Source organism: Pinus tabuliformis, chromosome 2_1, assembly GCF_031772625.1.
Source record: "Pinus tabuliformis cultivar Carrire ecotype Pingquan chromosome 2_1, CPIR1, whole genome shotgun sequence".
Classification (NCBI taxonomy): domain Eukaryota; kingdom Viridiplantae; phylum Streptophyta; class Pinopsida; order Pinales; family Pinaceae; genus Pinus; species Pinus tabuliformis.
This window is the reverse complement of record NC_142299.1, coordinates 314,131,388-314,152,651: the sequence shown is the minus strand read 5'-3', so window position 1 is coordinate 314,152,651 and position 21,264 is coordinate 314,131,388. Positions and strand designations below refer to the sequence as shown.

The window sequence follows — 21,264 nt, the reverse complement described above, 5'->3', positions numbered from 1 at the left end:
AACCTTTTCCCCTTCATTATCATACATATCTACACTAACACCTATTGATTGAGGGGTTGACCTTGAATTGCCACTTCCCCTTGAGGGATGGGAACACCTAATGGAGTTGGCCATTAGCCACCTCTATCAAGGTAGGGAACATCTTTACGAGACTTTGTCTAGGTAGATATGAGAAGGTGATCCTTGTTTGAAGTATTGACATGCCCTTAACATTCAAGTCTAGTTCACTTAGAGGCATATATGATCTTAGTCTCTGATGGATGGTTGCTTTCACTTGAGTTCTTGTTGTTTTTGTTAGGTGGTCCATTCTAGCCGAGGCCTTGACGACATCCACAACACAAGTACACAGGCCCTTCAGAGAAATATGGCTTAACATATGCAATGTTGAGAGAGTTGAGCCTTTTCACAACATGGGCAAATGTTACATGTCCTAGAGCACCTTCAAGACCCAAGCCATTGGTCTACTTTGACTTAACATGGAGGATTTCTTCATGATGACACCATTGGATCCAATGTGCCACCAGTTTGTCCTTGACATAACCTGAAAGGAAAGCCTTGATTGAAGATTCAGAGCCCAAATGATGATGGTTTCCCATTAAGAGACTGGGGAGGGCTTGTTGCACCTAGAGAAGCCCTAATGCTGGAGAGACGAGGTCTCATTTTGACAGTTGGAGACCCATGAAGACCACATGATGGCAACCAACTACACTTGGGACCCTAAAAGGAGGATTTGAGGGACCTTCCTCAAATTTTGGACAATTCTAGCATCATGGTACCTTTTAACACCTTATCACATCATGGCATGGCATTTAGAGCCCTAAAAGGGCATGGCATCAACTTTTCTAGGGGTTACGACTCACACGTGTGGGCATATGTGGCTTATTTTGTCACTTAGCTAGTGGGCTGGCTTGTAAGTTGTAACTTAAGGTTATTTTATGTCAAACTTGATTTAGGGGCTTCATTAGTCATAATTTAGTTGAAGTAAATATCATACAAATAGAGGTCACTTCATTTGTCTTTTCATGATCACTTTTGGATCAATTCAGCCTTAGAGATTTCAGCCTAGCTAAAATTTGCCTTGTATCTTCTAGAGATGTGATCTATTGTAAAGTTTTTGCTTATGGAGAAATAAATGATTGGTTCATGCATTTGTTTTGTAAGTGTTCTTGGTATTTGGGAATATCATTTATGGCTATTGCATGGAATGGATATTTTTAGGGTTTCTATGGTCTAGTAAGTATTAAAAGTTTTTCTATGAAATTTTGGCAATTGGTATTGTATCAATTCAGCCTTAGAGATTTCAGCCTAGCTAAAATTTGCCTTGTATCTTCTAGAGATGTGATCTATTGTAAAGTTTTTGCTTATGGAGAAATAAATGATTGGTTCATGCATTTGTTTTGTAAGTGTTCTTGGTATTTGGGAATATCATTTATGGCTATTGCATGGAATGGATATTTTTAGGGTTTCTATGGTCTAGTAAGTATTAAAAGTTTTTCTATGAAATTTTGGCAATGGTATTGTATGCATTACCCTTTTAAAATTTTTGTGACAATCCCATGAGTGATTTTTCATATTAAGCTCTCCTCATTGACTTTGCTCCCTCCTTAAGTGATAGCTAGGGTTTGAAACTAGGGTTTTCATATTTCCTTGCTCCATTCTAGGGTTTAGTCTTTTCTCCTAAGTAGACGTTCCATAGACTCCATCACACAAGGTCAAGGCACTGGCCTTATTCACATTGTTGATCACACCAAAAATCATATTTTTCTCCGCCATCTTTGATTTTCAGCCGCTTAAGGAAAGCCGCTAGGTTAGGTTTAGGGTTATAATTCAACTAGGGTTGATGTGTTGCCTTATGGAAGGGTTCAACACGTGGATGTAAAGTCATTGCGTCAAAATCATCTTGTTCCCTTGGCTAATTCTTCCATTTTTAGGGCTGAAGTCATTTTCCCTAGGTAATTTTTGCCCTAGGTAAACCCTAGTCTTGCCCTAGGCTTCAACTTGAGGCTTTTTGAAGACTTGTGTCTTAAATTGAGTATACTCATCTGTTTCAAGCCTTTCCTTGGCCTTGTGATCCTAGATAAGCTTGTTAACGTTGCCTAGCTTGAAACCCTAGGTCACCTTATGCCTTAATTAAGCCTTTTGGAGGATGCACACTGCCTTGTTTGAGCTAACTGGGCCCTTTTCCTAAGTTGAGTATCCCTCCTAAGCCTCTCCTTATCATTTATATGCCTAGAATTTGGTATATCCATTGGGTTGCTTAACATAGGGAAGCCTTCCTTGTGGTGAAAGTCTATGAAAGAGCAAGAGGTAGTCGCTATGGTGAGAGTGGGCCACACCTCATAGTGTTGTCAATTGGTCTAGTTCTTGTCTTTCTTGTCTTGTGTGATCCCCTCACAAGAACTGCTAGATTTTGAGGCAACATACGCAAAAGGAGTATCATCTTTTGAGAGACCCATCCAAGAAGAAGTGCAATGACATATGACATGGTTCAAGGTTTGCTTCATGTGTGGTGTGATTAACATGCAAGGTTACATAAGATATTCATCCACATGAGCGCCACTATAGAGGGAGTGCCTATGCATTGCGTTACCCTTTCCTTGGCACTGTGTCTTTCTACCCCTTACCTTTTTCTTGTATTCTCTTTTCTTTACTTTGTTTTCTTGTATATGCATTTTACTGCATAGGGTTTTGGGATAAGTAAATCTAGTCTTAATTATGTGTTTCATTGCATGTGACTTGGGGCAATGGCCTGCTTATATGAGACATGTTCTACAATTTTGGAAGCATGACTTGGTTCATGGGCACCACTTGCAAGGCCTAAAGGAGGAATGCCCTTCACACAGTAGGACCACATAGCACATCATGCTTGTTGATGTTGTCAGAAGGATACAAAAAAGGGGAGCACTCCACTTGGAAGGTACTAGAATAACACATGTACCAAAAAATTGATAAATGCATTTAATGGAAATATTTAGAAGGCAGTCATAAATGGTCCCTATACATAATAAATCATTGTTTTAAGGGAGCATCCCATGATGAAGGGACTAGAAAAGAACATATATCAAAATAGAGATGTTATTTGATGGCTCGGTTCTAGATATGACAGGTGAATTGATGCTGTAGGAGTGGAGCGTCCTTATTTTAGCGTGTTCTAGATCATTCTATTAATATTTCTTTCTATGTTAAGTTGCAAGGAGAACCTATAAAGGAAGGCCTCCTCTTTATTTGCAACTCGTGCTTTCACTGTGGAGAAATTCCTAGACTATTGGGCTGAAGTTGAAGATATCTTTTGCAGGTTTGAAGCTTTGTTAAGGAAATATTCAGAGCTGTAATCTTTGTTTTGTAGGGCTGCTTTTATACAATTGCTTTTTCTTTTATGTTGGAAATATTTCCGCTGTTTTAGAGTTTGTTTCCAGCATATGATTCTTGAAGAAAGACCTTTGTGTCCTCTTTAGGTACCGTGATTTCATATCTGGATCATTTACTGTATTGGGTTGTTATCCTAATATAAAGCTTCTCTTTTATTCTTTATATTCAGATTTTATTATATGTGACAGGGAAAATATTTAACAAGAGTACTCTAGCATCTTATTGAGCTTGGTACGCTCTCTGAAAGTGAAATTGGAGACTTGTTATAACTGATTACATTTCCTTTTTGAGCATGCTTCTTGGTTGAATATTTCCTACTATAAAGTTCTCCTTGTCATTTAAGTGTTTTGATTCCTTTGCCCGAGAATAAGGCACTAATCTACTTGAATGCACAACCGTATGTCTATTTCATATATAAGCTCTTAAATTGCTAACTTTGAGATTGCTTCAAGGGTTTAAGGACAGACTTAGCAATTTCATTGAGAAATCCCCCCTTCTGCCTGGGGAGAGCTGGCTTAATGCGAGGGAAATGTCCACTAAGGTGATTGTGAGTAAAACTTCCAAGTTGCCCTAGGTCTGTATCTTTATATTGTACTTGATTTTTTTACAAGTGCAAGTCTAAAAGGTAACACTTCGAATCTTCATTTTCTAGATCCATTGCTCTTGCCTGTGTTTCATCACACATTGTAGGTGGTAGGATCCTCATTTTGTTCTCGCACTTAAAACAAACACCGTTCCATAAGCCATTTCTTCAATAATCCATTCTTAACTTGTATTTCCATCTGTTTCTACAAACATCTTTACATTTTGTTTGCATTTTTCCGTGAGTTTGAATATCTCATTCATAATTTCGTGATTATCTCTTAATAGTTTAAAATCCTTTGTGAATGCATTTTTTTTCTTACTCAAGTTTCTGGACAACACGAGCAAGTGGGAGCTTGAACTACTTTATTTTAGATTCAACACTTGGACAGAAATGTCCTATGTTATGGATATAATTTATATAAAAATAATAAAAATGTAAACAATAAAAGCATAAATAATGATTAATTAACCAAGTAGTTAATAATGAAGATGCATGTCTCTAAGGACACGACCGTATGTGAAAATGTACCTGCCTAGGGTATATAAGCAGGCCCTCACCTTCATTTGTAATCATCTCACTTGTATTCAAAATTTTTTATACAATATATTATCTGTTCCATGATGGACATTCTTATATAGCAGATATTCTGAGTATTCTGCTGCGTATACAAACTTTGTTCGTTACATTGGTATTAGAGCGTACACAAACTTTGTTCGTTATATTGGTATCAAAGTATTCCTCTGAGTATATGATCTCTGCTTATAAACCCTAGGCAGGTACCTTTTTATATACAGTCATGTCCCTTTTCACATACGGTCATGTCCTTAGAGACATGCCTCTTCATTATTAACTACTTGGTTAATTAATCATTATTTATGCTTTTATTGTTTACATTTTTATTATTTTTATATAAATTATATCCATAACATAGGACATTTCTGTCCAAGTGTTGAATCTAAAATAAAGTAGTTCAAGCTCCCACTTGCTCGTGCTGTCCAGAAACTTGAGTAATTAATCATTATTTATGTTTAATTTACATTTTTATTATTTTTATATAAATTATATTCATAACATACTACCATGTTATGGAAGTCTTTGTTCAGCTAAAAATCCATGAGTGGGGTATCTATTATGCCAAAGTCCCCTAGGGCTTGCACTTGGCCAAATCCATTTTAGCAGGCACAGGTTAGTACAAGCATAAGCATGTCATTTAGACTTGAACCTGATGTAGAGATTTCTAACTCATTGTACAATGTAAACATATTTGGTACTGTGCTTCAATTCCTACAGGAAACCAAAAGCATCAAAACTGAGAACCTATCAAAACATCAATGTTAGTAAATGGTAGAATCTATAAATGCATGCTGTAGAAAACGATGCACAAAATTCAATATATGACTGTCAAAACCTGTCACTGCTTTTATTAATTCTGAATATGAAAAAACTGCTGCAGAAGAATACCCCTAAACTTCTCATTGCTAGACTCAGGATTCAATGAATGAATCCATAGATTCCATACCTCTGCCCTCTCTCTTATAAATTTGGGAAGGGCATACTAGGGTTTACAAAGATAGGTTTGCATGTGACTCAAATTCTGAAATAGAACTTACTAAAGAATAAAAATAAGCTGATTTTTTTTTTTAATCTATATTTCTATTTTGACTGCTATCTTCAATTGGTGGTGCATGCCTCTAAGATAAGTTGGTGATGGCACATACCTTATCTAAGGTTAGCTGGGAGGCACATACATGCATGTGTGCACCCTATCCCTCTTTAAATCAAGAGTGATTTACCCAGATCTACAGGTGCCCAGATCTGCTACTATAGTAGACAGCCTGTAGCTCATAGGTGCATGCATACATATACTCTTTCCCTTTCTCTGAGGTACTTTCACTAACACTCCCTCTTGATGAGGAAAGTGTTCTACACCAAACCAAGTTTCTCTCTATGGTTTTGTTTTTGGGACGGCAAGCTCTTCTACCTCCACGGTCACTGCTGGAGGTTTCTGAGACTTTGAGGACGATGCATCCTCACAAGTACCTTCTATTGAGATGGAGTGCATACTCTATAAGCTTTTTAGATCTCATTGTAACCTACAAAGATGCCCTTCAAACTAAAAGGTTCCAAGTTGGTCCTTTTCTCGTCAAGAATATGAATGTATACAGGACAACCAAAAATATGAAGATGTGATACCTAAGGCTTCTCTCTTATGAATACCTCCTCCGCAAAACTCCATGAGAACCATAGAATGTAGACAGCTGTAAGACATGCTTCTACCTAGAGGTATATGGGTAGATCTTGATCATGAATCATGGATTTGGCTGTTTCTATGATAGATCTGTTCTTCTTCTCTGCAACCCTATTCTCCCAAGGGTTGTAGGAAACTATCAAGTCTGTGATTCTTTCTTCCTTCCTGCCTCCTCATAAATGGAAGGTTCTACATCAATAATGGAAGATATTAGTTCAACAGAACTAGTGAACATTTTAGGAACATGGCTTAAGCAAAATGAAGTATACGGAGCACCAACTTGCTCTAGTGCCACCTGCAATGTCTAGTTGAGCGATCTAGGCTTTTTGGCTGAATTGAAAGGTAAAGAGGCACCTCTGGAAGCTTGTTGATCTGAATCTATTTTTTCCGATTTTTCCAATTTCTGCAGATCAGTTTTCTAGTTAAGTCAGGTACATACAAATTGCCAATAAGCTCAAGGATATCACCTGATGGCAATTGGAATGAGATGGATCCCACTCCTGCAATTAGATACATAGCATCATCATCAAGTTCCATGTGCATGCTTAACTCTTGCGCCTGAAGTTTGCTGAAGGCCCTCTTGTTAGAGGTTTTATTTTTGGAGGCTTTACTGTCCACATACCAACTGACACCATGAGCCCATAGAGAAGTGTGTCTCAAGCTTGGATGAAAGCTCATCCATTTAAATTGATGCTCGTGCACTCCCTGCAAACTACTTTTGTTGCCATTGCTTCCCATTCCCTTTCTTCACATGACACTAATAAGCAAAGTGCCCAAACTTTTGACACTCTAAGCATTTGATGTGGCTTAAGTCTTTGCTTTGGTAAGAGGAACCTGGGTCCTCTTCTCTTTTGGATCCTTCCTGAGGCTTTCTTGTTTCTCTTCTTCATATTGCTGATGAGGGCAAGATTCTGCTCCTTCTCCTCCTCCGTGTTTCCTCTTGGATGAAAGTCATCCCATTGCCTCCAAAAGTGGGAAGCTTTTTCTCGGCATAGACCCCACAGACAAAAGGTTACCTAGAAGAAGAGAACCCATTTTGATTGCAATGGTTACTAGTTCCACCCTTGACTTCCTCTCCAATTGCAGCAAGCTGATCATGGAGTTCAGTGATCTTCATCAAGTAGGCAGCTATGGTATCTGTCTTCCTCATCCACATGGCTCTAAGCTTATTCCTTGACAACATCCTCTAATTGATGTTCTCACTTTGATAGTGAGTGACTACAGCACCAAATATGCCCTTTCCTCTAATTGATGTTCTCACTTTGATAGTGAGTAACTAGAGCATCAAATATGCCCTTTCGCATGGTCTTCTTGGCAATGTGAAGGATCAACTGATCCTTCACATGGTTAAGGATGACTTGCGCCATCTTCTTTTTATGATTTTCCAACAACATGAGATTGGTAAGTGCTACAATTAATTTCTCAACAAAGTCCCATAGATCCTGCTCCTCCAAGAACATCTTTACCGAACATTTCCACGAGACAAAGTTAGAGGGATCTTCCAATCTGTTATCATATTCAAGATTGAATGTAGTCATACGTTGCACTGGATTTTTCTGCTAAACAAAGCACATCAGCTACTTCAGAAGAAAACAACAACTTAATCATAGGTCCTCTATGCTTTTGTCAAGTACGGATCACAGACATCTCACCCCTAAAACCTCCAGACAGCTCCCTCTCAGAGGTAGCGTTGACAAATCACTAGGGCAGCCAATTAGGGTTGACTTTTCTTACTTGATAATTGCTTGTGAATATACGTTAGCTTCTTTATTACTTTTATTATGTTCTCTTCATCAAACAATTATCAAAAGATAAACATGAAGATCACAAGAAGACAATGAACATAAGATATAGGTTCCAAGCCAGGGCAAAACCCCACAAGGGGGAAAACCCAATCAAATTTTCTCTTCTCATAGAATCAGATTAATGTAAGAAATCCAAGACCCAAATTCCAAGGCCAAGACCTCCCACAAGACCCAAGTCAACCCTCCTTCAATCCTTCCTCAACAAAGTCAAATGCAACCAAGTCAACAATAGTCAAAACTCTCCAAATCTGGTCAAACTTCTGAATTTTGGCCCCTGCAATAGGTCTACAATTTTCGGCCCCTGAAAATTCGCACGTGTGACAGAAACTAGGGCAGAAAACTTCGCACGTGTGGCTGATTTCTCTCTCCTATGACCCTCGCTCTCTCTCCTTTCACTCTAGCTCTTCTTCTCTTGTCTTTCGCTGGTTTTCTCTCTCTTCTTGGCACAAAAAATGTATTTGCTTGTGATAATCCAAATGAGGATGAGTTGCATTGTATTTACTATTTATACACATCCAAGAGGTTAAATGGGTCTTTTCTAGGGCCAACTTGGTCTAGTGGGGACAAAATTGACAATTTTGACTGAAATAAAATTCTTTTTCTTGCTTCTTTCAAAAGTTCAAATTGGACTTGACTCAAGTACAATAGATTGAGTCATGACAAATATTATTTTCACTCAATAAACCCTAGAAGCATGAAAAACATGCTTGTCCTAAATAACAATTTGACTTGAGCATGAAACCCATGCTTGAAAAATAAAAATTCTTTTTCTTCTTTTGCTTTTTACATGAAACCCTAGTGCATGACACAGGGAGAATAGAGTGTCCATCATAAATCCCTCTCAACCAGGGAGGTAGTCCTTTACTCCCTCTCAACTAGAGAAACATCAATACAATCCTTAGCTTGTCTCAATCATTAACTACTTATTCTTCCATGGAGATCTTAATAGTAGCTGCAAGGGCTCCCATCTTGCATCATCAACTCATACCTGGGCTTTGACCTTCCTGGATGTCACTGAGCCAAAATTATTTCACAATCTATCTTTGTGACGGGGTTCTTTCCATCAACCTTTTATATCACTTTCCATCAATCATCATTAGCATCTTTGTCAAGCCAATCATTGTGGAACTTATTATAGCTCCCTTTGTCCATTTGGGAAAGTGAACTTCTTTTAGATCAACATCAAATCGATCATACCATCAAGTGATCAACAAATTATCACATGACTTCCTATATCAAATTGTTGCCTCTCCTACCTTTATGGTGTACACATTTCTGTCATATACTCTTTCAAGAAGTCATAACATATCCAAACACCTTTTCAATATCAGATTTGCCAAATCATAATGGCCTTTAGTTAAGGTTTCAAATTCTACAACTTACTCCCTCTGAAATCAACATTCCTTTGCATGGTCTATTTTCATATTGTTCTAGAGTTCTTCTTCAAGCTCTTCAGCATTCAGTCAATGTGTTCTTGAACCAATCAACAAGCTTCAATATCATATCGGTTGATTTTTGGTAGCATCAAATGTGCTCTAGCCATGAAAATTGGTGGAGAGGCTAAGGCACATGAGACCTCCAAGACCCAGAAATCGTTTGGGGAAATTTCGCCCGGATGGAGAGATATTAAAATAATTAACATTTTTAATGGGTTCCTAAGTCTAAACTTAGGAAAATTAAAATATTAATGTGTATTAATATAATATGGGTGAAAAGTTCTAAATAACGAGGATCAAGCCAAATTTAATCTTAGCTGTTGATTAGGGACTTAATCTCGGCCGTTGAATTGTCAACAGGAAAAGTATAAGAGGGGGTTTGAGGGTCAGTTGGAGACACATCAAGATACCAAGAGAGATCAGTCAGTTTGATTTTCTGGGGCGAGGTTTGCTGAGGAAATCGAACCAGTGATCAGTTGCAGCGAGGGGCAATTTGACAGAGGGCTGAGAATACATAGTAGAGAGGCAGAGAGAGTGTCGGAGAGACAACGCAGAAGCTAGGAAGGTTGATGTAGACCCTGAGGAGGCTAGCGCAGAGGGCTGTAGAGCTGACGGTGGGTTGATGAGGCTGCGCTGAGGCATTTTTGTGGGGTAGACTGAGAGCTGATTAGCTGACGTAGAGCCTAGGAGGATGATGCAGTCCTTGGAGGGTGACGCAGATCCTGAGGGTAATTTGGAGCAGCTTTTGCTGTCCGACTAAGGGAGCAATCAAAGTCACTATGGGGCTATTCATCCAGTTGCTGATTAGCCGGAATATCTGTCTCCGAAGAGAGGTACTACTGACGATGGCATTCTCTGATGGGGAGCCATTTCTGGCACCCTAGTTGTATTCAGAAAACCACATAATAATAAAACCCTCATATCTGCTGCACCGATTTTCTCGCATTGGGTTTTTCCGGGGACGATTGTCCAAAAATAATGGTGTCCCTTGTGTTGTCTCAGTTTATTTGAGTTGCTGATCTGTATATTTGTGAAGGCTGCTATTGTGTTTATTTCAATATGTATGTGATTAAATAGCTTGTTAATGTAAAGAACAAGTAGGAGATAATAAACCAAAAATAGCAGTAGGGATTTTTGATGCGTTAGATTCAGAAATTTTCACATGGTATCAGAGGGATTGCAGATCACAGGAGGACTGAAGATGCCAATAGGAGAAATTTGAAAATTTGCAGCAGAAGTAGTTGTCTCGAGAGACAGCGCTGTTCCAGAGTTGAAGTGGCAAGAGAAGAAGTGATGTAGTGCTTAAAGGGCGATGCAGAGGTTCACACAGAGCCCGTGTCAGCATTTCGAGCCAAGGAGAGCCAGTGTAGAGGCAGAGGAGGGGCATATTAGGCCTACATAGTGCCCGGTCATCTTTCTTAGACAAGAAGGATTGACGCTGAGGCTAGGAGGAGCTGATCGAGCGCTCATTATGATTGCGTAGAGCCAGGAGGGCTCAGATTCTTCAGTTGCTGGGGCTAAGGGAGCTGTGTAGATTGCGGTTTGAGGAGTTGGTGGGACGCTGTTTCTATCTGTGCAGAACAATGTCTAAGGAGACAGAACCAAGGTAGAGGGAAGCACTACCTCGACGGATTTCTAGCCAAGAGATCCAGATCCGAGTTGCAGCAACAAAGGGGGATTGGAGAGGAGTGATTCGATAGTTGGCTGATTTCCAGGAGGGAAGTTGAGACTTAGAGGGAGTCTAGAAGAGGAGCAGAGATGGCAGTGAACGGATTGAGGGATCTGGACAGATTGGATGAAGCCTCCAATTTTGTCATTTGGAAGGCTAGGACCCTGGCAATCCTGGATAAACCAATGTTTTACAAAACGGACTCGGATTCGGACTCGGCCGAGGATCGACTCGGAAACGGAAACGGAAACGGCAATGACTCGGCCGACTCGATTTCAATGACTCGGTCGTTGTAAAAAATACATTAAATATTTATTTTTTTTTATAAAAAAACATAATTTTAAATATTTTAAACATAATTTTAAAGATTTTCATTCAAGTTTCCAAACACACAACATTATAATATACATGGAAGACAACATATGATCAAAGTAGGCTCATGAACCAATCCATTATATCAAAATGGTACGGTGTACCCAATGGCAATAGTAAATACATAGTCAATTGTAGTCTGTCATACATGATCAAAGACTCAAGAGTACGGGAAAGGCTTCCATACATGATGAAGACTCAAGAGTACTAAACAATTGGAGATAGGCTGCCAAGGTGACAGTGGCAACCAATCTCTTGTTGCCCTGAGGTCTGGATTTGTCTAGTGAGGCTCTGCACTAGGCCTGCTAGATTTTGCAGCAATGGGATGAACAGTCATGATACATTAAAAAAACATTCCGAGGGAACTTCCATTAAAAACAGAGTGTCTTTAATTGGTATGTTTTGTCTTATGTCTAGGATCATTTGAGGAATGGCATTACCATACATCTGTGCTGGTATAAGGCTGTTAGAAAGAGGTGTTAGGGCCATATTTTTTTTAAAGAAAAAGAAAAAGAAGGAATTGTATCACTTGCATTTGAATATTCTCTGATGTTTGTAACAGCCATTTCCCTTAATGCTGTTTGAGGTTAATTTCAAGACCATAATTGCAAGCCCAATATGCTGTCAAATACCCTGAGAAATCTATATATGCTGGGTGCTAGGAAGAGACTTGTTCTATGCATGAAATAGTAATTTGTATAGTATTTGAAGTTACGAACAAGAATTCCCATTTACAGCAACATTTGATTGAGTTTTCCATGTAGTATATTGTGTAATGAGTAACCCCAGTAATTTTCCATAAAACTCAGATTGGTATAGGATTGCACCAAATTGGATGCGTGTTTGAAGCATCAAATGAGACCTTGATCACCAGCTGTCCAATAACACCTCCTTAATCAGTTTCCAGCCCAATCAATATTTGAAATCCACAAACCCAACTTAACTTTACAAAATATCAGCAAAAAAATGAATTTTTTTTATTAAAATCGCTGCCCAGCCGGTTCCAATCGGTACGGCCGTTTTTTGACATGACCCGGCCGGGTTGACCGGGTCAGCTATGACCCGGCCGAGTCATTGGCTGACTCGGCCGGGTCATAGCTGACCCGGTCACCGAGCCGGGTCATGGGGCCGTTTTGAAATTTTTTTGTTCAACCCGGATCGAAACGGCCGTTTCGGAGTCAACCCGGCCGTTTCGTAAAACACTGGGATAAACATCGCATCAAGGACGGACTATGCCTTGAAAACCGTAGCTGTCCCAGTTGACCCGAATGCTAATGAGAAGTATGAAGAGGCCGAGGCGAAGGCGAAATGCATGATCCTAGATGGGGTTAAAGATCATGTCATACGACATATTGCTGAGAAGAACACAACAAGGGAGATGTGGGAGGTGCTGACCACCTTATACCAGGGCTCTTCTGTGTAGCGGCAAATGTTATTGGAAAATCAACTGTGGTCATATCAGATGTAGAAAGGAGACGAGATAGATCACTTCCTCCTCATGTTACAAGGAATTCACAACCAACTTACTTCCGTGGGGTCTACACCGGATCTAGAGTTTATGGTCAGGACTGCTCTGAACGCTGTATCCGAGGATTGGGAGATGTTTGTCCAAAGCATTTTGGGCAGAGTGACTCTCCCTAGTTGGGAAAAGATGTGGGCAGCTCTTTGACAGGAAGAGATGAGGAGGTTGACTAAGGCGGGGAGTAGTGGTAAGGGAGTTTGAGTCAAGAAAGACGAGGAGGATGCGACTCTAGCATTTGCGGGACAACAAGGGAAGAGGAAGAAAAAGGACATCTCCAAGGTCAAGTGCTTCAATTGTGGGGAGCTGGGACATTATGCATCTCAGTGCCCTAGGAAGAAAGGCAATGGAGAAGATTCTGACTCTAAGGCAGCTCCAGCAAAGGTGGAGAAGGATGTCGAGACTGATGACAAATTGTGCCATGAGTGCTCATACGCCTTCTGAGAAGAGGTGGGGAGACATTGAGTTGTAGTCAGGAGGACTACATGCTAGGGGCAAGATCCTTGAAGTACCCAAACTCTTGGATCACATCTGGCTACGGGAGCCCTTAATGACAATAGCATGATGATAGGTGTCAAGTGGAGCAAAGTGTGGTGGAGCAGCAAGGCAAGGCTAGACTGCAGAAGTTTGTAGCAGCGCAACAAAGGTTGTCGCAGTGCGAGAGGCACATAGGTGTTTGCAACAGCGCAATGGCAACAGAGGGAGCACATGATAGCAGCAGATGTAGCTTCAACATCACGGGGCTTCTAGATTGATCGGGATGTCAGTATTTGGGAGAAGACAATTACTTACTTCTTGGTTATTGAGTTGTAGTGCAATAGTTAGTAGTGGAAGTGCTGTGGGTAGCATGATTGAGCATGTTGAAAGGGAGCTGTAGTACAGATGTGGTAGTTCCATGGGCACCAGTACAGGAAGCAGTAGTGCAGGGGATGCGAGGTAGCAACCCAAGCATCAGCACAGGTACCGATGTAGAAGATCAGTGTGATGTTTCTATGGTGAAGCATTACTAGAACACATCCTTTCTAAGAAGGAGTGTTGATTTTTGGTAGCATCAGATGTGCTCTAGCCATGAAAATTGGTGGAGAGGCTAAGACACATGAGATCTCCAAGACCCATAAATCGTTTGGGAAAATTCCACCCGGATGGAGAGATATTAAAATAATTATTTTTAAAGGGTTCTTGAGTCTAAACTTAGGAAAATTAAAATATTAATGTGTATTAATAAAATATGGGTGAGAAAGTTCTAAATAACGAGGAGCAAGCCAAATCTTATCTTAGCCGTTGATTAGGGACTTAATCTCGGTCATTGAATCGTCAACAAGAAAAGTATAAGAGGAGGCTTGAGGGTTAGTTGGAGACACACCAAGACACCAGGAGCAATCAGTGAGTTCGATTTTCTGGGACGAGGTTTGCTAAGGAAATCGAACTAGCGATCAGTTGCAGCGAGGGGCAGTTCGGCAGAAGGCTGAGAATACATAGCAGGGAGGTAGAGAGAGTGCCAGAGAGACAACACAAAAGCTAGGAAGGCTGACGCAGAGGCAGCTAGGATTGATGCCTACGCTGAGGAGGCCAGCGTAGAGGACCCAGAAGCCGTAGTGGCTGATGCAGGCAGCACAGAGGGCTGTAGAGCTGATGTTGGGGTGAAGAGGCTGCGTTGAGGCATTTCGTGGGGCAGACTGAGAGCTGATTAGCTAACACAGAGCCGTAGCAGGGTGACGCAGTTCCTAAGGGTAGTTTGGAGCAGCTTTCGCAGTTCGGCTAAGGGAGCAGTCAAAGTCACTGTGGGGCTATTCATCCAGTTGCTGATTAGTCGGAATATCTATCTCCAAAGAGAGGTACTACTACCGAGGGCATTCTCTGTTGGGTGAGGCATTTCTGGCACCCTAGTTGTATTAAGAAAACTACATAATAATAAAACCCTCATATCTGCTGCAACAGTTTTACCGCATTGGGTTTTTTTGGGGAGGATTGTCCAAAAATAATGGTGTCCCTTTTGTCATCTTAGTTTATTTTAGTTGCTGATCTGTATATTTTTGAAGGTTGGTATTGTGTTTATTTCGATGTTTATATGATTAAATAACTTGTTAATGTCAAGTAGGAGATAATAAACCAGAAATAGCAGTAGGGATTTTTGATGTGTTAGATTCAGAAATTTTCACAATATCCATCAAAGTCTCTACAACTCACTCTGAAGTTGCCATTACTTTGTTTCTTTCATTCTTCAAGAGACCATATTGGATGTTGATCAATATCACCATGTGTCCTGCTCATCTATCATGCTTCTATATATCGAATAACCATATGGAAGAGTCTTGACTTTTCCAATGTAACCAAGACATACCATGCTTATGCTTCCAAGTATATTTCTGTGTCCAACTCTTCCTATTACCTACAATACTTTTTGAAAACATGAATCTACTTTCTAATGAAGAGCCCTTTTTCTAAAGATATGCATACCTCTTCCTTTCATATAGCCATCTAGTTGACTTCCTTTTGAACGAACTGCTTCTTTAACTTTCCTTGAAGATAATGTCTATGATGATACTCCTTTCTTAAGATGAGAAATGCTTCAATTATACCTTCATGCTGCAACTCATCTATCTTCATACCTTCAAGCTTCTTAGATGCTTGCTTCCATAATCTTCTAGTGGAATATACTTCTGCCATGTTACTATGAATCTTTCATACATCGAGGAACCTTCTATGATGCTGCATATTGTCCTTGATCTTGCTTAATGTATTTGATTTTATAATAGATCCTTGTAGTTCCTTTTTTGCTAAATGATAGCTTCTAGATCATCATGATACAATGTAGTTGTTGCATGAACTATGAGTTGCTAGATGGTCGAATTCTTTTTAATGTTGTTCTTGCTAGATGCTTAGATGAATGCTTCCAATATTGCAATTTACTATGTAGACTCTAACTCTTCCAATGCTAGATGCTTGTTTCCATGATGCCATAATTTGCAAAATCAAGAACCTTCTACGAATGTAACTGCATATGCTATTCTAATTGCCATCTTCTAGTAAAAGAGAAAACAAACTACTTGTAGACTTGGTAGTGGTGGAGTTCTTCAATAGTAGAGATCCTTATGATCTTCATTCTTTGGCTTCTTTTCGGGTTCTTCATTCTCTTCAGTGATATGAGCTCCACTTCTTTCCTTTCTCTTATTGTTCTTCTTGTTTTGAGGATCTTTGGGACAATCCCTTTTGAAGTGTCCATATCCATTGCACCCAAAGCATTGTACTTTGGACATATATTGTCTTCCACGTGGTTGATTGTTGTTGTTGTTGTTAAATCCTCAACGAGGTTCAATCCTTCCAAACTTTCCATTCTTCTTCTTTGATATAGCAACAAAGGCTTGAGACTTTCCATTGATGGGATCCGTGTCATCCTTGGTCTTCAATCTTGTTTCTTCTCAAATACAAAAGCCCATAGCTCATTAAAGTTTGGAGTGTCCTTTCTTGAATAGATGCTAGTCACAAAACTGCTCCAGTCTGAAGGTAAAGCATTGAGTACACAAGTGGTTAATTCAGAATCGGAAATGACTTCTCCAAGTCCTTGTAGTTGATCTTTCAAATGTGAGATTTTTATAAGATATGAGGCCAAGTCTTCATCTTTTGATATCTTGGTTTGGTAAAGTCGATTCTACAAAGATATTTTTTGACCTGTTGTACTAACAAAATATAGTTTTACCAATTTGTCATAGATTGCTTTAGATGTGCCCAAATCTGCAACAAAGGGGATAAGATGATCTTTGATGGACTCAATAAGAATCCTTTGAGCCCTAACTTCTCCTTTATTGTACTTGGCCAATTCTTGAGTCTTATCCTTCTCTGGTCCATGACGTCATTGTCTATGAGCACCAAATCAATTCTCTTCTTCCATGCTTGAAAGTTTGATGACCCATCGAGTTTGTTGCCTTCCTTACAAAATGAAGTCATTTGATTTGAAGATTGAGACATAGAGAGTAATAAAGTACTTACTTGTCAAGAGAGTGACCTACTTGATGATGATGTCTTCAAATACCTTGATGCTCCCAAGATTCCAAGAGTCTTTGAATATGTCCTAGAATGATGACTTCTACAATGGCTGATGCAATAGTAACTTCAAACTACTTCAATAATGATTCCTTCAAGAGTGTGAATGATGTTCCCAAGAATCTTGATGCTACATAGATCTTCATAGATGTCTTTTTATAGAGAGATCTTCCCATATGAATGATGATCAAATAACTTTAGAGAGAGAGAGGGATTGGTAAGATGATGATCTTCTTCTATGATGATGAGTAACCAAGAGCCTTCAATGATAGAGAGAGAGATGGATGGCTGATGTAGTAGTCTTCCATCAGGATGTTTAATGGTCTTTGAGTCTTCTTCCTCAAGCCCCTTCCTTATGTCCTTTGCAAATGATATCCTCCAAAGTAGCTCAGATGAATTTATTCCACTTATGCCAACAAGAGTGATCTTCAAGCTGCCTTCTCTTCACCTTAGCTCTGTTAGCATGTTTAGAAATCATCACTAAGGCAACCAATTAGGGTTGGTTTTTTTATTTGATAATTGCTTGTGAATATATGTTAGGTTCTTTATTACTTTTTTAATGTTCTCTTCATCAAACAATTATCAAAACATAAACATGAAGTTCACAAGAAGACAATGAACACAAGATATAGGGTCCAAGCTAGAGAAAAATCCCACAAGGGGGAAAACCCAATCAAATTTTCTTTTCTTATAGAATCAGATCAATATGATAAATCCAAGACCCAAATTCAAAGACCAAGACCTCCCACAAGACCCAAGTCAATCCTCCTTCAATCCTTCCTCAACCAAGTCAACAATAGTCAAAAATCAAGATCTGGTAAAACTTCTGATTTTTGGCCGCTGCAACAGATTTTCAGCCCCTGCAATGGGTCTGCAATTTTCGACCCCTGCAATTTCTTGAAATTTCACGTGTGACATAAAATAAGGCAGAAAACTTCACACGTGTCTGATTTCTCTCTCCTTTGACTTGCTCTTCTTCTCTTGTCTTTCACTGGTTTTCTCTCTCTTCTTGGCACATAAATCGAACTTGCTTGTGATAATCCGAATGAGGACGAGTTGCACTGTATATATACACATCCAGGAGGTTGAATGGGTCTCTTCCAGGGCCGACTCGGTCTTGTGGGGACAAAGTCGACAATTTTGACAATTTTTTTTTCTTGCTTCTTTCAAAAGTCCAAATGGGACTTTGACTCAATTACAATAGATTGACTCATGACAAATATTCTTTTGACTCAATAAACCCTAGAAGCATGAAAAACATGCTTGACCGAAATAACAATTTGACTTGAGCATGAAATCGATGCTGGAAAAAATAAAAATTATTTTTCTTCTTTTGCTTTTTACATGAAATATATAATGACATAAGTACAATGAAAATAAACTCTACCTCCACTGGAATTTGACTTCTCGTGGCAAACTCGGCTTCCTCATGCAAATCCATCTCTCTGGCAAAATATCTTCGTGCTGCAACAACTCGGCCTCTCTGAGTCAATTCACACTGCTAGGAAACTCGACCTCTTTGCAGATAATAACGATCTCCTCTAACTTTGACAAGCTGTAAATATCTGTGAAGAATGTCCTCTGGCAGCTCTGTCTCCAATCGTTGCGAATCTCGATATGCTGGTGCTCTCACACTATCACTGTGCCCTTTGCTCTCACTGCAAATCTATGTCTCTGATGTGTTCTCCAATAACCCATTGATTGCCTCTTATAATCTCTCGTTGACGAATCAACGACGACGATCTAATCTCAATTAATGGTTAAGATCATCTTGACCCCTTCCATGACTTTTTTGGAAGTCGGTAGAGACAAATCAATTTACCTCAATTAATCCTGATTAATTAAGCCATTTCCCCAAGTTTGACTTGGGAAAATTAATAAACTGGTTAATTAATTCTAATTAAGGCACTTTTCCTTATAAACTTTTTTTGGGTATTGGAGAAAATTAATTCACTGTGTTCCTTAGCCTCATAGACACCATCGGAGACTAGAACACCTGTCTGAACTACACAAACTAACACTAAGAACATATCCCAAAAAATTTGTTAGTAAATACTAGAATCTATAGACACATGCTATAGAGAATGATGCACATAATTCAATATATGACTGCCAAGACCTGTCATTGGTTTGTTTTTCTGGGCCGGATGTAGCCAAGTGGACCAAGACAGTGGATTGTGAATCCACCACCTGAGGGTTCAATTCCCCTTGTTTTCCCATAAAAGAAGATAAAAAACGGACTGAATCTGATTCTTTTTCATTTTCATATTGCGATGAAAACATTTCTATCTATATATCCTGAACATGAGAAAACTGCTACAGAAAAATACCGCTAAACTGCTTATTGGCAGACTCAGGACTCAATGAATGAATCTGTATCTCTGCCCTGTATTGCAGATCTGAGAAGGGTGTACTAGGGTTTACAAAATAGGTTTGCATGTGACTCAAACTCAAAAATAAAATTACTGAAAAATAAAACCAAACTGAATTTTGTTTTTATTTTTATTTTGATTCCTAGCCTCTCTTTAACTAGTGGCACATACTTTTAAGATAATCCAGTGGTGGCACATGCCTTATGGCTAGCTGGCAGATGCATGCATGCAGCACCCCCTCTCTTTATAACTCAAGAGTGATGTGCCCAGATCTACAGGTGCCCAAATCTGCTGCTGTAGAATACTTTCTGTAGCTGGCCCTTTCAGGCACCATTCATGTCTTCTCCACATTCCCATTTTATTGGGTAGTGTAAGGTGAAAAAATTGCCTTTGGACGCCTTCTTATTTACAAAATTAAGTAAATTCATCAAAACAAATTTTTCCTTCGTTATCAGTTTGGAGTATCTTAATTCATCTACCAAACTTGTTTTTGATCACTGCTTGAAATTTTTTGAACTTTCCGAAGGCATCAAACTTTTATTTAAGAAAACTAAACCCACAAGTGTTTGTTTAAATCATCATCAAACAACAAAAAATACCTTGCAATAGAAACAAAAGTGTCCTCATAGATCCATAGATATCACCTTTTCTATCTTCAAAAGTCAAAGCATATTGTTTTCCTTCTTAACAAGCTGAAAATATGCCCTTCCTTGCTTGAGTATGGTAATCCATGCACCATTTTACAGTTCATTAATAAGGAAAGATGCTGGAAATTGAAATGCCAACACATTTGATTCCATAGACTATTGCTGTTGGTCCCAATCATCGCCATTGAAGCATATGATAATGTGATTTCATCATCAATTTACGTCTATAGACCTTTATCCTTCACCCCTAATGCAATTGATTTATTATTCTTTTTATTTATCACCAAAACCTCTCTCCTCAAAGTGATATCTAGCTGCAGATCATGTTTTATGATCTCAGTAACTGAAACATATTTTTGGTCGATTGAGGAATTTTAGAAAACATTTGCAATCATCAAAATCTTACCATTCAACTGGAATTGCACATTACCATGACATTCCACATAGTGCTCTCTTGTGTCACCCAACACCACTATATTTGACCTAATCTTATCTTCCACATACACAACGAACAAGTCACTTCTGTTAGTCATATGTTTAGATGCACCAGATTAAACGAAACTCTATCTGTTGGCTTACCACCCATTTGCACTGATTTAAATTCATAAAACCCCTATTTTTACGATTTGCAACATTTGTATGTTTCTTCTCATATTGCCCCTGGTTGCATTACTTCTCCCATGTCGTCTTCATGCCGTGCACCCTTGTATGGCCATGTTTACCACGATAAAAACATTTCAAATGCTTAACTGATTTACTCAGACCTGAAGCTTTTCTGCCATTGCTTTTGCCTTCATCATGCTTTCCTTTGCCTGCGAATTTCACCGCAAAGGCCCTCTTGGATGCACCACTGCCATCACAACTTTTGAATTGCTTCTTCCACTTGTCTTTTTGAAGCCATTGAGTGCTTAAGTGCTCAAAAAGAAATATATGTGGACTTAGATGTAATATTCAACGTTTTAATAAAAAGTTCAAACACAAATGGAAGACTTTTCAAAATGATTGCTATCAAGTGTTCCTTGATTACTTCTTTTTTAATGAACAACCCTCCCCAACCAAGATTGCTTCTCCTCAAGCAAATTCAGTCCCGGATGTTGGAGGACGTGTTCTCCTTCCCAAGTGGCATCTTCGACAAACAAATCTTTAAGTTTGACCGGATATTCTTTAATGGTCCCATTTCTTAGTGTCCACTCCCTTACC

General features: G+C 39.2%; 1 protein-coding gene across 3 annotated transcripts in view; it reads left to right on the top strand.

The window, feature by feature from the left end:
- LOC149200113 (putative protein S-acyltransferase 7) overlaps positions 1–21,264 on the top strand; it is a 96,879-nt gene that overhangs the window by 56,726 nt on the left and 18,889 nt on the right. Inside the window, exon 1 of one of the 3 annotated variants that reach the window (XM_089402589.1) lies at positions 2,858–2,917. The exons of the other annotated variants lie outside the window; for them this stretch is intronic. Within the exon in view, the coding sequence (XP_089258715.1) occupies positions 2,873–2,917 (45 nt within the window). The 5' untranslated portion in view covers positions 2,858–2,872. Of the gene's footprint in view, positions 1–2,857; positions 2,918–21,264 lie in introns of those variants that run through there. 3 annotated transcript variants of the gene reach the window in all.